Source organism: Falco peregrinus, chromosome 14 (genome assembly GCF_023634155.1).
Source record: "Falco peregrinus isolate bFalPer1 chromosome 14, bFalPer1.pri, whole genome shotgun sequence".
Classification (NCBI taxonomy): domain Eukaryota; kingdom Metazoa; phylum Chordata; class Aves; order Falconiformes; family Falconidae; genus Falco; species Falco peregrinus.
In genome coordinates, this window is record NC_073734.1 from 15,733,229 (window position 1) to 15,750,611 (window position 17,383).

The 17,383-nt window shown below is 39.1% G+C and overlaps 1 protein-coding gene across 6 annotated transcripts in view; it reads right to left on the minus strand.

Annotated features, from left to right (window-relative positions):
* ZNF536 (zinc finger protein 536) overlaps nt 1-17,383 on the minus strand; it is a 353,196-nt gene that overhangs the window by 186,033 nt on the left and 149,780 nt on the right. For all 6 annotated transcript variants that reach the window (XM_055819039.1, XM_027783931.2, XM_027783940.2 and 3 more), the window contains one exon: nt 2,485-4,656. In XM_055819039.1, coding sequence (XP_055675014.1) covers nt 2,485-4,654 — 2,170 coding nt within the window. In that variant the 5' untranslated portion in view covers nt 4,655-4,656. The remainder of the gene's footprint in view (nt 1-2,484; nt 4,657-17,383) is intronic.

The following is a 17,383-nucleotide window of genomic DNA, read 5'->3' on the forward strand; positions in this document are numbered from 1 at the left end:
TGAGAAATTTGTAAAACTGTGTTTTGTGGTAATTTCTTAATAGAAGATTCAGTGACTACTTAATTCTCCCCTTCGCAAAAAAATCTGATTTCTTTATATTCTACAGGTTTATTTTTCACAGGTAGTGATAAGATACATACTTCATAATGATGAAAAGTTCCAACAACAACATGGCAATAAAATTTAATTTTAATACTTAGATTCTGGTAAAATGCAATAATCTTTTCCTTTCATCTGATTAAGAAGTTGTAAAAATGTGCACACTTTCCACAATAGGATGTACGACACTGACAGCCTTCCTAGATTTACTAGTAACAGACCAAAGGAGACAATCAGATGTTAAAGATCTGGTTTTCTTCAGTAAAAGCAAACATGCTTCTAGCAACTGTTACTGCACATAGTTCGCTTTCGGTTTTATATGCTTCGATATAAATGCATCAGGTGTGAAAAGAAACACTTTAAATAAATTGTAGTTTCAGTTAAAAATAATTTTAAATTAGTGGCCAGAGAGAGAACACAGCAGTATTATCTTTTGCCTCTGAATACAGGAAAAACTTCCCACAACAATACATTTAATGAACCAGAACACTTGGAATTAAAGTTTTCAAGGCACTCAAAACACACCAACTTTCACATGCATTGTTTTGAATCCTCTTCAATCTCTACCTGTTCAACCTCACTCAGAAGACTTTGGGGGTCTTTTTTCCCCAAGTTTTTCCAAACTTTTCTACCCTGGAAGCTTTGGGCAGGACTTAAACAATTTTGGGATCTTTTATTTTTGATCACAATATGGCATTGCAAAACAAAAGTGACATACTCTATATTAAAGAGGAGCCCACCCCCTCACCCCCCACCCCCCCACCCCCATCCTGCCAATGTGTAGGATTTTTAAAAGTGAAAGTCGGAAAAATAATCTTCTTCATCCTGCCATATTTTCAATCCTCTTAAAACAATCTCAACAACTATACATAGTATGAAATTAGCTTTTGCCTGTTACCCTTGTTCCTACATAGAATTTTCTAATGTGTCTCACCAGTAATAAATTGTAAACGAGGCTATGACTCTAAGAGTAGACAGTGTGTTTCATGGGTATTTAAACAACAGCATTAAGTACTATAGGAATCTGTGGAATGTGGAGTGCAGATTTATGTGTCTTAACAATTTCTTTACTGGTTTGCAATAAGCCAGTGAACTAACACTTTATTTTTATATTAATTTGGCCTCAGAAGTAGAGTATACTGGAGCATGACAAGAACAACAAAAATAAACTGGCATATACTTAATAACTGTAACAGTGAATTGCCTCTAATACTAAAATATTTCTCAAAACTGGGGGAAAAAAAACTAAAAAGAATTACCCTCAACAGCCTGCTACCAGCTCTTTAACAGTGGGCAATGTAATGCCTTAAGGTACCTCAAACTGTCTTTCATTTTCTAGACTTAATGGCTGATTGCAGAAATCAATGTTGCCATTAGTAACAGAGTATTTGTTATGGCATGATTTCCTCTGTTGTTAGGCTTGCAGAATGATTACAGTATTAGTGAGGTGCTTTCTTTATAAAGGGCTGAAGATATAACTTTCAATTTACTATCCATTAGTAAGTGACTTCGGAAATATACATGAGGCCAGAAATCTTACCTGTTATTACTTGGGAGATTTTATTTCAGCAGTCATAGGCTAGTAACTTTAAAAATTGTACCAGGAAGCTCAATATTTTATAGACATCTCCAATGAAATATTATCTGCTTTGCTACTTTATACACAGCAAGTTAACATGACATACAATGCAATTAAAATGTTTCAGTCCAATTTCTATTTTTCTTGTACTTTCAAACAGATGTGAATTAAGCAGAAGGCTTCATACATGTTAAATGTGCACATAAGTTAAAAGATTGTCAAAAAGTTAGTAATTTGTATTTTTTTAATCTCTTTTTATCAGTCCAGTGGCCAGGTACGAGTACATGTCTTAGCTCAGTAATTAATATGGTTGTGGGAACAAGGGCAATCGGAGAGTTTAGCCAACACGTTGTTTATTAATCCTATTTCTTTGAACTCTAGTTCAAAGAAGGAATCTTTCCTCACCCTTTTACATGGAGGACATGGAAAGATCTGCAAGAAAGACACCATGAATAAGGGGGGGGGGGGGGGGAAACCCACATTCCAAAACCTGGAGGGCTAGCCCCTAGAAGTGACATTGCCATTGGTGACCGTACAGACCCTGCCCGCTGCTGCTGGTAGGGTGGCGGAGGTGACAGCTGAAAGGCTGGGAAACCTGCCCTTGGAGGGAAGAAAAGGGTGAGCCCAGAATTAACCTCAAAGACACTGCAGGAACCCAAACACAGATGTCCTGGCATACACCACCATGTCCCTCCGGACCGCTAGGAAACCACCTAACAAGAGAATATTTCAACTGCTTCTCTGCAGTGGTTTCAAATATAGTTACGAAGCTTTCAGTGCAGAGAGGGAAGGAGAAGTTATCGTACCTGAAGAGGAGGGTGAAGAAGGATGCGGGCTGTCCTCCTGGGCGCTCCCCGTCTGCGAGAGACCCCCACCTACTCCGCTTTCTTCAGTAATGTTAGAGGACCCTGGTGTTGTCGACCTGCTGACAGACTGAGACTCTTGATCACTTCCAGACCCACGTCGCTCATCGAGACTACCTTGAATTATTTCATCTTCTCCTTTCCTGTCTCTTTTGTGGACCCTGGAGTGAACGACCACTTGGTGGTACGTTCTAAAAACCCTTCCGCAGTCCGGGCATTCAGTTGGCTTTTCTTTTACGTTTCCATGACTTTGTAAGTTGTAATCGAGTCCCTGGTTCATACCATGTGACAAAAAATCTCTACTGCCTTCTAAAGGGTCTAGTTTGTTTGGCAAGTCTCTCTGATTGCCCATTTTAGTGCTGTGAACCAAATCAGCAGGCATTTTCTGCTTAGAGCCATCTGCTCCTACTAACACATACTCCCGCTTCTCCTTATCAAACATAACTCCAGCATTTGCCAAAGTGTCTTCATGGCTGCGCTGTATCTGCTGCTCTTTAGACAAAAAGCCATGTTCCATGGCCATTCCCCTTGCCATAAGCTGCCAGGCCTGATAGCTGTTTACTGGATCCATCTCTGCCGCTTTGGCGGCAGCTTGTAACCTTTCTATACAGCTGGATTTCAGAGGAGGCACCAGATTGAGACAGCCCAATAAAGAATGTTTATCCCCTTCAGCAATACTGTGGCCAATGCCAGAAATGGGTGAAAGGAGCTTCCCCAAGACTTCTTTCTCTTTCATGGGCATATCTCCTTTGTTATAGATTTGATTTTGTTCACCTAGACCTGCTTTGTCAGGAGGAAGAAACCCACTCTGCAAACATGACAGGTATCTTGAATATAAGTTTGCATGAGCTTCCTGGGACATGCTGCTGATGGAGACGGGTACTTCAGGATCATTAGGAGATTTGTTCTTTACAGATAACTTATTCAGGTGAACTTTCATGTGATTTTTAAGAAACCAAGGCTCTTTGAATCGCCTCCCACAGATCTGACAGCAGTGTTCAAAGGAATCCTTATGCTTTCTCATGTGGCCTTTTAGGAACCAGGCTTGGCTAAACACTTGGCCACACACCTCACAACGAAATTCATTGGTGGATTGCTCCCCGTTCCCATTGGAGCCCTGGCCCTGTGCTGACTCTGCAGTTATATGAGCCTTCTCCACGTGGCTAATCAGCTCCTCCTCCTGTGAGGCAGCAAAGTCACACAGGGTGCACTTGTAAGGCTTGTGCAGGATCCTTATGTGCCTGTCCAGCTCTTCTCGCTTCTTAAACTTGCCTTTGCAAAACGTGCATCTGAACCCAGCTGTCTGAGCGACAACTTCTTCCTGGACACTGACTGGCTTTGGAGAGGGAACAGGGTTTGAAATATCAGGTGTGCTGTGATTAGCTGGCACAGACAAGTTACAGTTTGCAAGAGGCATTGGCTGGGTGTGCTGCTGTGCTTTCACATCGGGTCGCGGCTGCAAGAGACTGCTCTTCATCTGTTTGTCCCGAAGAATTGCTCTCTCCTCCAGCTCATGCAGAAGTCTGTTTTCTTCTCGGACCCTTCCACGACCTTTGCCAAGGTTTCCAAGCTTATGAGTACGCAGGTGTATCTTCAGGTTGCCTTTCTGAGCTGCTCTGTGGTCACAATATGGACACTTAAATGGTTTCTCTCCAGTATGAGTTCGCATGTGTAGCGACAGGATGCTGTTAAATCGAAAGCGTTTCCCACAGAGAGGACATGGGTACTTTCGGTTTTTCCTGGCGTCATCTTCTATATCGCTCATCTGAGACATAATCCCTAGGTTCTGTCCGTTTAAGAACTGCTGCAGATCCACACGCCCATTCAAACTGGTATCAACCTCTCTATTCAGCTGGTTCGCCAACAGTGCCATCTGACTGCTGATGGGCTGGTTTGCTATGGACATGTGGCTTTTGTCTTCTAGTGGCACTGACGCCTTCTCCTCCGGATTCTGCCTGCTCTGGAGCTCTGGGAAGGCATGGCTGAGCTGGGAAGTGATCTGGTGCAGCTTCTGGCTCATTGAATACTGCCCATTGAGTATGGTGCTGTTGAGGTGGGCGTCAGCTTCTGGCACAGCTGAAGAAACACCAAGGCACAAGCTAGCTTCCTCCATCTCTGAAAATCAGAAGATATTTTAGATTCAGACTGTGAAAGAATAACCAGCATTGAATCACTGATGTACAATTTGCATTTTATGTTTTACCTACTCATAATAACGCAAAGGAATTAGTGTAAAAACAATAAAAAGTGTATTAAATGCCAACTGTGCTACACAATTTTGATCATACATGTGCTTTCATCATTCTGCATGTTTACCAATAACCATCAATTATTATTTTAAAATATGCTACAATTTCAAAATCTAATTATTACAGAAGGGGCAAAGGCTTTTACCACCTCCCTTGTCTTTCTTCTTGTGAAATTGCACCTGTTTACATTTCTAAATCTATAGAAAAAGAAATGTTATGCATCTCTCCCATTTCCATTAGAAAAGCTAAAAAAAACCCCCCAAAATAGAAATCCATTTGTAACTTTCAGTTTCATTAACTATATTCAATATATTACACATTCTGCAATGAGAAAGATAGTTTTATGATTTGACAAAAAACCGATGGTATGATATTTACTAGTGTACAATAAAACAAGATAATGTTTTGGGAAAAAATAAAGGACAAGCTTTAGAACAATAAAAGGGATTTTGCTTTAGTCAACAAAAAGTGCAGTAATATCTCATTAAGCTGATTAGTATGCTGCTTAGAAACAGTACTAGGTGCTGTAACACATGATTATAATCATAAAAATCCTTCAGTGTTTGCAAGTAAGCATTAACGAGGTATATTAAATTTTAAGGAGACTGCAACTAGAAGCTTTGTAAACCTCTGAGATTAAGATTTAACCCTTCTGTTACAAAACATTGTTATTTTGTCATTTTGAAACTAAGCCCATCAAAAGGCACATAAATTATCTTCTGCCAAGTCTTATAATTCATCGTTGAGAACCTTCAGATTTCAGTTCTTAGGAAAACTTGCCAGACTATAGAAGGAATATCTCTGTCCTTCGATGGGTAAGACATGTGATTTAAGGCACTTTGATTTGTTTTAAAGAGCTCTCTTATGGAACTAGATAAAACCAATTAAAATCTGGGGAAGGTGTTGTGGAAAGCCTCAACAAGTTTAAGAATCTTAATAACTTTCCTAATACACAGTAATCACTACAAATTGTACCTACACTATGGATATTGCATAAAATTAGAATTCAAAGCTGTTTGTTAAACATAAGTGCTCTGTTCTGGTCTGCATAATTGTCCACAATAATCTTCTATCCTTGCCACTTCTCTACCCTATACAGATATAATGGATCTATAAAATTATATTTAAAATATAAACTTTTAAATTAATAAGTCTTGAACTATATGATGCTATAAGGTTATGTTAGAACATAATTAAGATCTGTGGTGTTTAGTGGAGTGATTTGACACTTTATTCACTAATAAAATTACTGAATTCTATATGTTATTGAAGAATTAATTTGGCCATCTTTCTGTTTGGCTTTAGCCAAAAGCATTTACTCACTATGCCTTCTTACAAAGGCTACAGGCACACTCCAGGTGGACACCATTCCTCTCAAGGCTTCACAGTGGCTACTTGCTAGACAATTTGAGGCCCAAATCTGGCACACACTTAAAATGCACTTAATTGTGCTCATGGGAGTAGTCTAGTAGACTTCAAAAGATGCCTCCTGAAAGTGAAAGTCCACACATGTTTAAGTATTTGCAGGATCAGGGCCTACAAAAAAAAAACCAAAACACCACCAAAAAACATGGGTGGTCTCCAAGAGGAGACCTATTTAGTCCTCAACAGGATGACTGAGATTGTGATACAATACAGATCTAGTTAGAAGTAAAGGGGAAAGTGTACATTCATGTGTATTAAAGATGAAGACAAGCTAAAAATTTTTTCTCAGATGTAAAGCAGATCTTTTTCAAAGTTTAACAGTGCTCAGATTCAGGTTTCATCTTGGGGACCCGTTACTTACGTGCTGTCAATGTTATTATTTATGAAATTATTAAATGAGATCAAGTATATACAAGGAAAAGGCTTATACCTATAAGCTGTAAGACTGCACTTAAGCTTAGTTTGTAGTGTCTGATTTCCAAAGGCAGGGGAACATGGTCAAGCCAGGTGTTCACCCAAGGCCATGTAGTAAAAAAACAAAATCCTTGGTTTCCATGCAAGTTTTCTGTGCAGCAGACCACAAGCATTCAAAATGTGGGTACATACAAAGACTTTTTTAAAAAAAAATTTTTGAAATCTTGCTTAACTTTTGAAACAAACCAAATTTCATGTTCAAAATGATTGTCTAAACATCTGAGAGTTACAGTGCTTAGGCCTGCCACTGCCTGAAGTTGACAGATTTTGAATATATGCCTATTCACTTCTCAAAAAAACCCCACTACCGCCAAATGCATGATCCTCCCTGATAAAAACAACACAAGAAAAACCCTAAAACCAGAATCTACTTTCTGTCTGGATTCCACATACCACGGGTGTTATTTCTCCCTACCATACTCAAACAAGGCATGCTGGCAAACAAGAACATAAAAATCCAAGAAATGCATTGCATGTACAGACACAAACATACATTCAAGAGGGTTTAGAAAAGTATTTGTGAATTGTCATTATTCTATAACAGCTTGAAAAATGCAGTCTAAATTTCATTTATTCAGTTGACCTTAATGGGAACTGGTGCCTTTACATGCTCAGGAAGGTTTGGGTAGTTAATTTTAGCATTTTATGCTCTATCGAAGTTTGGAAATGCTGACGGATCCCAGTGGAGTTTATTAATTCTGATGTTTAACCCTAAGCATCAGTTCAAATGTATGGTTATTTGGATTGGGGAGAGGAAAGGGAGTTGTGGCTGAGATTTTAAGTTTTTCCGTGGCTCTTTTTCACAGATAACTTTAACAAAGTAACAACAGCAGTTGTAGTTGGAACATGGTAATTTTTTCTATATTTCTTTTTTGGCTATTTTCTGACTCCCGCAAACATACAGAATCACATAATGTAGAACATAGATAAGATGAGTCAAAAAAAAAAACAAAAAACAAAAAACCAAACAAACACCAAACTCAAGAGGAAGAACAAACCTGTAATTTTTCATTTAAAACCTAATAATTTTGGATCAAGTCTGGGGAGCCTGACCTACACACATTGATCTTTTGGCATTGGAAGTTTTATACATTTTTGATGAAATATGCAGAAAGGTCAACAAAGCCTCTGCTTAGTGAGAAATAACCACCTCTGAATGCCACATACTCTGATCAGCTGTTCAGCTTCTAGGATCCAGCTACTGCAATCTCAAGATGCTACAGCTCTTCACTTAAAACTGTATTCCCACCCTCACCTGCCCCAGCTTCTTGTAGTCCTGTTCCTGCCTCTGAATTGTCTCCTCACTCCTCCCTGGTTTCATTGCAAAATATAACCATGGTATTCAACGTATTGCCCTGTGAAATTTCTCCTCCAATTCCCAGTTACTACGCTTGGTAACACAGGGACCTTGCTACCTTTCATCTCTCAGGTAAACCAGGCTTTTTGTATTCTTCAGCCTATTCACAGAAAAACCTATGAAAATCTCATCTTGTATCCACATGCAAGACTGAAATAAAACTCCTCCTCATTCATCATTCCACTATGAATTAGATAACCCAATCTAATTTGCCTAATTTCTCTAAGAAAATTAGCAATTTCATTCTCTCCCTCTTTATCCATCATCCCTGTCTAGATCTATGGCCAGACAGGGTTACACCAGGTGGGCTAAGGGGGCTTTCATTCCCCAGTGACCCTCTTGCTTCAGGCCTTGCAGTTCAAAGTCCCCACCCTGGTGCCGTTGAGGCCATTGCACGGCCTCTTCCCATCAGTTAGGGCCCTCTCTCAGGGTCTGGCTGCTCCCCACAACACCCCACAGGTGCAGGGGTGCTTCTGCATCACAGCCATGCCCAAAGCCATGCAGTTCTGGCTCCCCACAAATTTCCCTATAGTCACAACCACCCTCCTCAGACTGGCCTGAAGTACAATTTTACTGTATCCATTCTGCCCCAACAACCAAAAGCAAAAAACACTAAAAAAACCCACCTGAATGGACTTCATTGAAATTTACCTTTCAACAGATAACCAGTGCCTTGACAATAAAATAGCATTTTTCACATCTTTCTTCATTACAACCTGCCCTTCTTTCCTCCCCAAACCAAAACACCAGGTATTCAAAAACAAGAAGTCTGGAAATGTCAATTTATACGTGCTGTTGTGATGCTTCATGGGAGGGAAAATGTCTAGCTTTCAATTTTTAAATATGTAGTCTATTACATTATGTTCGTGATTCTGATCTCTTACAAGGAAAACACAGAACGCTTTGCCTTTTCTCATACTGGGAACAGAAGCACAATGTTCTCTGTAGTTAACATACGTTTACAAAACCAACTGCAAATCACATTTGAGATTGCTAAGAAATTCAAAATATGTTTGTTGAAATTGCTGTAGTAAATGTTTGACCTTCAATTATCCTAAATGTTTTGTAAAGACAGCATTCCCCAAGACTTGGCACCATACAGAGCATGTCGGTATCAGGAGTGGTTCACGGGCTGCCCTTCCTGACCTAAACAAACCAGCTCCAGCCCCGGCGAGCCACTGTGGCCAGCAAGCCCAGTCCTCGCCCTGCTGCGTATGCATGGGCTGCAAACCAGCTCGGCGTATACTGCACGGGGCAGGGCAGGAGCAGTGCCTCGGTGAGAAGCAAGCAAACCATCAGAGGACATCACACCCAGGACAGCCATTTCCCTGCGCGGGGTGTGCTGTCTCCTGTTTCTGTGAGGAGGGTCCTCAACTTTTGAAATTCATGACTGGATACATATATTATAAACATACTCTCTCATCTCCCACATGAAGGTACAGTGAGACATTCAAGTCCCTTTGATGATACTAATAGTTATTTTGATTTTGCTCACATTTTTGCCCTCAAGACTGTTTCCTGTGATATCAATAACGAAAGTTCTGACTTTAGCCATTCCAATTGAACATACGGACTTTATTTAACTATTTGAAATGGATTACTGGAATTTAAAACCAATTATGACACCAGAAATGCCTGTCATCACAACTACATTAATGTAATATGAGAAGCTCGGCTTCCTTTTGCTGGAAACAGAGGAAAAAAATATGGCAAATAGAATTAAAAAGTTTAAATATAAATATATGCCCTCACACACATGTAAACATATGCAGACACACACATCTGTATACATACACATATGTGCATACACACACCTGTTATCTTTGTAAACAGATGGAACAAATTCAGCTTTTATTTACACCTGTTCATTCCTACTGGACACACACACTCTAAAGCATTTCCCTCTTCACTGCTGTAGAGAAAACAGTAATTCTAAAAACACTGTTGTGCTACTATTATAGCTTAGATTAGGTTAGTTAAAAGATTTACAGTTCAGTAAGCAAAGTAATGCTTTACAAGCTCACGTGTTTAAATGACAAGCTCGCTCTGGCCCTGATCCTCTGAGCAGTTAGTTACACACACTGTTACTTATGCTTTCAGAATATAGACCTGGTATTTATCTTTCCAGCTAGAAAAATTCACATATATCTACATTATCTTGTGATCCACTGACAAATCCTAAATAGTGAAATTCAGACTGCTTCATTTCTTAGCAACTTGAAAACAGGTATTGCTGAGAAACTTCAGTATATATATTGAATTTTTATTAAATATTGTTCTTATTGTTGTAGCTGAAACAGTTTAACTAAGGCTGTTGCAAGCATAATACACTCCTGTTAAGAAATACAGAACACCAGACTACTGAACCCTTTCAGGGTCATTAAACAGCTGTAAACATTATTACAAAAATAAACCAGAGATTTCATGCTTACATTTTAGCCCAGAGCTTGGTGTGCTGAGCAAGTGCATTTTTTTCATCTCTTACAATCAACGCTGGTGACATTTGGGCATCCAAACAAATTACATCACAAATATTACTGAGGTGGGTAGGATACTGAGCGGTTTATTTGCCAGATGATTAATATATAAACAGTAGGGCAGGATAGATGACCTACTCTTCTTTGACTGATTTGTAGGCAATACTAAGAGACATAGATGCAAATAGTTAAATTTTAACAAAAACATGTGTGCACAGAAGGGGAGGGGAGATCAGCTGTATTTAATGCCACCAGGACAGTATTATCCAATCTGATAGAATGAAATAAACATTAGGCTGGATTTTATTCTCATTTTACTTATGTAAAATAGAGTTACTAATTGCATTGAGTTCATTGGCGTTTTCTTTCTTTTTTTTTTTTTTTTTTTAGTTGGTTAAGTAGGTGTCCTGCTCCTTGGAGTATAATATAATTATATTAGGGAAATATATGGTTTCTGGAGTGTAACAGAATGTTTTCAAGAGGAGAAAAAAAGTTGGCCTACAGGTAATGTGTCCTATCTATTTGTTTTTATTCAAATATTATTAAGGCCAACTCGGTAATTTGTTATTACTGTCACTCACTTTACCACATACAAGTTTTGCAGCCATTGCAAGGCATATGTAGCTTCTAATAATTAAAAACTGGGGTGAAGCACGACGCAAACACAGTACGTACAAAGTGCTGGGTGAACCTGTGCTGACCGGCTGCCGCAGTCCCATCAGGCACCCAGGGCGAGGGCTGGAGCCCCACACGAACACCCATCTTCCAGCACCCAGCCACCGTGAGACCACGCAGCAGGGAGCAGGGAAGGCATTTGACAAAACTATAGCTGCTTTGTAGTGCTGATATTTAAACAAGCCGCTTATTGATTCCAAAACAAAGTACTCCTTTAGTAACAACACAGCCAACTCATTCCACAACAGTTTTTATGTCTTAAAGAAGGGTTAGCAGAGGGATTTTTGAAGTTTCAAAAGTCATTAGCAGGCAGAAAATTGTTTGCTTTCGCTCTGGACTGACAAGACAGTTGCTTTCTAAAATACCTGTTACATCTGTAGGGTACTTTCTAGCTAGCACAGCGTTTTGGACTGATAACTGATCAGTAGAAGATAAATCACCAGAACAGTCTTTGGTTGGTAGCACCCATGGAGTGGAGGACTGTGAACTGCCTGTGATCACAATCTAGGAAGACGAGCAGAGAGGATAGGAGAGGTCATTTATAAATCTCACTCACAGATTAGAATAGAAAGATTAGAAGAATGCAGACAAGCTGTTTGATTTATTGCTACTTTGCATGTGACTTAGCAAAATCTGTTTTCCTTCTTATTTATTCTATTTCACTTGCATATACTTAAGAAGTCAGATCCAAAGAAGAGAAACATAAATAATTGGTACTGAAAGTTCAGTAGATTAAAAAAAAAAAAAAAAAGTCCTTCTTTTTTTCCAGGCACTGGTTGCATCTGGGATCATTATTTTTTAGCTTATAAGCATTGATTCTCATTTTGCTTTTTTTTTTTCCCTAGTGTTCTCCTGATGACAAAAGTAAAGATAAGAGTGATACCAAAATTCAAATGGGAGCCTGATTTGTGGAATGCTTCATTAAACTAAAGCTTCTGTTATTTTAGAAACAGCATTTTTAAAAGTAAATTTGTTATTTTCATGTAATTTGGAATGTATACAACTGATTAAACTCTCTCCAATTTGATCAATCTCCTGTAGCTCCTATCTGATCATTCACTTTAATTAATCTAACTGGCATCCATGTCAGATTGAAGAAACCTTAAAATTAAGCTTTTAACGATCCACTTTAGTATCACACAGAACAAATAAAATAATAAAATGCCTGGAAGACTTTGAAAAGAATATTTATTATTTAAATTTTTGTCATTTTTACAGCATGAAATAGGCTCTAAATCTTCTATTCTCATCTGAGGACACTGTACCGCACTGGAAGTCTATAATACTCTCACTCATTATGTAATTCTAAAATGTACATAATGTTGCCCCTATCATTTCCGCATTCCTCACACAGGCAAGTTCCAAATAAAGGGCAGTGCATTTCAGCTGAGTGAGGACACGAGGATCAGGCCCTCTATACCAGCTACAAAGAGATCAAGCAAGAAGACTTAAGACCCCAGAACTCAAATTATAGTTCAAAACAATTTCAATCCAAAACTGTAACGCTGGGTTGATGATTTTGTTTTCATTCCACAAAGGCTTAGACTTATATTTTGTGCACAATTAAATATAAAGTCAAATGTACATATGTCCCAAAGATAAAGTATGATTGACTGTGAAATATGCATATGTGGTAGCCCAGCGAGATTTTTGTTCACAAGGGCACCTGTCAGAAGCATAAGCTTGGATACAAATCATCAAATAAGTATGTAAAATCATTACTAAAATCCAGGCATGCAATCAGATAGTCAGTTGTCTGAAATTGTTGGACCATAGCCAGCACAGTGGCTCAACAGACTAATGCTTTGGTCTTTGCAGATCCTCAGGGCCCTAGTTCAGTTCCTCCTGGTACTGGTCAGGTCAACTGTCTGTACCTAGTGTTGACTTTCCTGGCACTTAATGCTAGGAGTAAAGAAAAAAAAACCCCGAATCCATAAGTTCCCTTTGACCTGAGCCACGGAAACATCTGCTGGTTGAGTCACGAACTGCTTGTTGGCCAAGTTTAACAGTAACCGATCCTGTTGCGGATCAGCTCTCTCAGCAGTAGGTGTCACTGCAATAAATAGATGGATTTCAAGGGACAAAGACACACATTCCCAATGAAAATGCATAAACAGAACATCCTTGAATACAGAGAGTTCAAAAAGAAGTAGATGGCCCAATTAAACTTTAACTTTATGCAAAATGCTGGAAATCTGGTTTAGGGAGAAATGAAATTGCACAAGTGGGATTGCCAACAACAACAACAACAAAGTAATTCTGTCCTTTAGTCCTATGTCACAGAGATCCTTTAATTCACATTAATCACCTCCCCACAATCCCAGGTCTATTAGGTAAAGACTGTTACAGTTAAACCTTAAAAAAAAAAAAAAACCCAAAAAAACCTCTCTAACAAATTAAGTAATTTTCTCTAGTGGAACAAAAGACCTAGTTATATGGAAAGACACTGCACACTCAACTATAGTTTTAAGACTTAAAGACCACACGGTTAGCCTATTTTCTATGAAATTAGACAGTCCATACCCAATCCTATCTGCACACAGAACAAGGAAAAAAAGAATACGTAACAGCTGGGGGGGGGGGGGGGGGGGGGGGGGGCGGGGCACAAAAGATGTTTCAAGCATAGATTTAATTAATAAAATGCATATTTTGAAAAAGCAGTAACCAATCTATATTTGAAACAGAAATATGTGGTATGCCAAATAATATCACAGAGATGTCAGCCAAGTCTACACCATATTTGGATTCACTATCACAAAATGGTTTGTAGGATAATTAAGGATGCTCCAAATTGCATACTATTGAGTTCAACAGTCGACAAAACAATGCATCAGTAAACATGTAGGCTACCTGTGATGACATCAACAAGGAAAGTACGTGCCTAAGTAAATGTTTTAATGTTGGTCAAAAGGAAAAAGAAAGATTGATACATTAAACCTTGCATAACATGTTGCACATGAAAGAGAGCATATGTGACAGTACACACTCTTGAAGAACACATAATACAGCCACATTTGTTTTACTTCTAATGACATTGAACTGGGAACGAGAGAGAGGAAAGAATATAAAGATAATGAAAAGATAAATTACTTCATTCTTCAAGGTCAGTCTATTTAAGAGAAACCAACATAAAAAACATCCCCCTACACATGAAAAGCACCAAGGGCCACACTATGTATCTGGGACAAGTTAAGCTTCTCCTTTTCCTGTGGCACACTGCTCCAATGTCCCCAGCAGTAATTCCCACCAGCTCATACCCTGGTATTCTGTAAAGCTCCCCAGCATCGTGGTTGATCGTGTGATCAACACAATCCAAGAGGAGGGGAAGACATTTTCTGCATGTTTCTTCGCTGAGCACAGAAATAGCCAACATCTTATTATAATGTAAATGCAAACAGTTAGAAACTCAGAAGTAACCTGCCCAATTTCAGTGCATCCAAACAGCTTCCAAGGCCAGAAAGATATCAAAATTTTCAGAATTTCAGCACTGTAGAAATGAGTATCCCTAACTGATCATTTCCACATCTCATTTAGGAAAAGGCTTGCCATGTATCTTGACTTAAATAGATGGCTCATCCTCTGTAAAGAAGCCAGGGACAGAGTCCAGAACTCTTGACTCCCATTGCGTAGTCCAGTATGCCAGATAGCTTTCTTTTATCAAACATAATTGACTGCTGAAAAGACTGGGTTTTTTAACTCATGACAGACCTGTCAGCATAAAATTTTTGGGTTAAAATATTATGGAGAGTTATTTTTGGTTTTTAATAACTGAGATTCTTGGCTGTAAATCCCTCCTACCTCCAATTTCTGTCTCTCCTTTACTTCCTTAAACCCAACTGATTTATTTTTTCTCTCCCTATAATGCATGGACTTGGTGGCAAAAAGAAAAGGCATAATTCAGGGTCATAGTGATTCTCAGACAGAAGTGGCTTTGATGAGTTCTTTTTAATACTAATTTCCAGCAAAAGGATAATGTTGAGAAAGGCCCTGTTTCGGTGGAATTAGATGGAGTGGAAGACACAGCTGAAAGAGACAGGGATGTTGGGAGGCAGGTGGATGCCAGAAAGATAGAGCAAACATTGCTCAGCACACTCCTTGTGTTTGTGGTCTCCAAAAAAAAGTAGGAACAGCAAACTCCTTGCAGAATTAAGTGGGAAAAGATAAACAAGGAAACCCAATACAAACTTAGACTAAGAATAGAAAAAAATTACTTAATTATCACTCAAGAAAAATGAAACACTAAAACCCACAAATCTCCTCTATCCTTCAGTGTTTTGGTCTGCGCACACTTTTACTGATATATTACTGCTGTTGTCATTTAACTTTATTAATTGATCACTGTCATGAACACAAGAGCAGAGCCAGTAACTCTAGAAGCCACCTCATACCTCCTATGACGCTTTCACGCTGAGATAAGTGGTTTAGACTTAAAAGGGTGTGGTTAGCAGTCACTGCGCACAGCTAAGACACGAACAGCTCGATTTTGCAACTGCTATAATCGTATCTACCCCAAGGTCAGAAAATATTCAGGAAACACATTCTTTTTCAGACTGTCATTTTTGAGAAGCGAAAAAATACATCTATCTGCAGTACTGCTAAATCACACTATTCTTTTGGATGGCTTCTTCAGCAGGAAGACAACCCCAAACATAAATGTCTAGACTAAAAGTAACTGACTTGGGAATATTTCTCTGTGTTTCTCTAGCTGCTTTTTAAATTATCTGCACCTGTTGGAGTGAGATTGTTCTGCCTCACAATAACCCTGCCTTTTCCTCTGAACGATGGTGCAAAACAGTGGTAACAGTACTGTGATTAAGATAAGGAAATAACGATGTCACATAAGCAACCACAAAAAAGGGTCATGCCTTTGCAGTGCTCTTGAATGCAGTAAGGTACAACCCATGAAGCAAACGGAGAATCTCCTCCTACCACTGACTGGGCATGGCTGCGTAGGGCATGTATTGAAGGATGCAAAGATGCAAGCACTGAGTATGGTAAAACTGTACGTACGTTTAAATAAAATGGCAGCATGACCGTCAGGATCCCAACAAGCTGAGCACCGACTGCTGTTTGGGCACCCCTGGTTTATCTGGGTACCATAGCTTTGATCATTAACAAAAAGGGCACTGAAAACTTGGCAGACACATAGCAGATGGATGAATACAGGGGAGGAGGAAGGCTATGAAAATACAATAACGTATTTCAAAGCTATCTACAGGATAAAAATCCTTTAAATAATTTTGATGGTAATTGTAACATTCCAGGCCCTTGGCTGAAAAGACAACCTATCTTGGTTGATAGGTGAGTGGCAACCAAGCTGACAAAGAAAGTCGGATAAATGCAATCATGGGATGACAGGCCCTGGCAAGTTCAATTACGGTTGCAAAGTCAGTTGGGAGATGGACTCTGCTAACTGTAATATATCCTTAACAGCCAGCTCTGGCCACATACAGCTCTGACCAAACTCCTTCAAGTGACTGACAGGATCCCTGGAGGCTTCAGTCCTGTGGCAGGCTAAGAGCAGCTGAGAGTTGTTATCAGAACGGCCAGGGACTACCAGGGAGTGCTTTACTGCAAGAGTTTTCAATACAACATGCAAATAAACATAACTAACTCAGCCAAACTATTTCAAGTCTCTTGAGTAGTCTGTGCAAATGAGCAGTTTGCATTAGCTTTCTCCAGCTCATGTAAAACTTCACTCAGTGTTAATTTACATTGCTGAAAATCTGTGTGGATCTAGGCAATTTCAGCAAAATACAAAGCCCGACAAAAGCAGAAGGAAAGATTTGGTGGTTCAGTTTCAAGGACCCAGCCACAGGAGACGGTGAGTGGGCTCCCACTACTTGCAATAGGACATCAAAGTGTTCCTCACTGTACAGGGCTGAACATCAAGAGCCCCAAATCTGAGAGCATTCAGGAGTTTCCACATGAAACCTCTGTATCACTTCTGCAGCCCAAGCAGAAACTCATTTTTCTGTTGTACTGATTTCCAGCACCTTGCACCTATGCTTATAGATATTGTTATATCTCTCTTTCTAATTAAAAGGATTTTCATCTCCTTAACCTTCTACTTTTGAATAGACCAGTGCAAAATTATCTAAGAATTTAAGTTATATTTAATCAAAGTATCAGGCTTCCTTGTAGTTTCCTTTTTTAAAAAAGTTATAAAAAAGATGTCCTTTCTC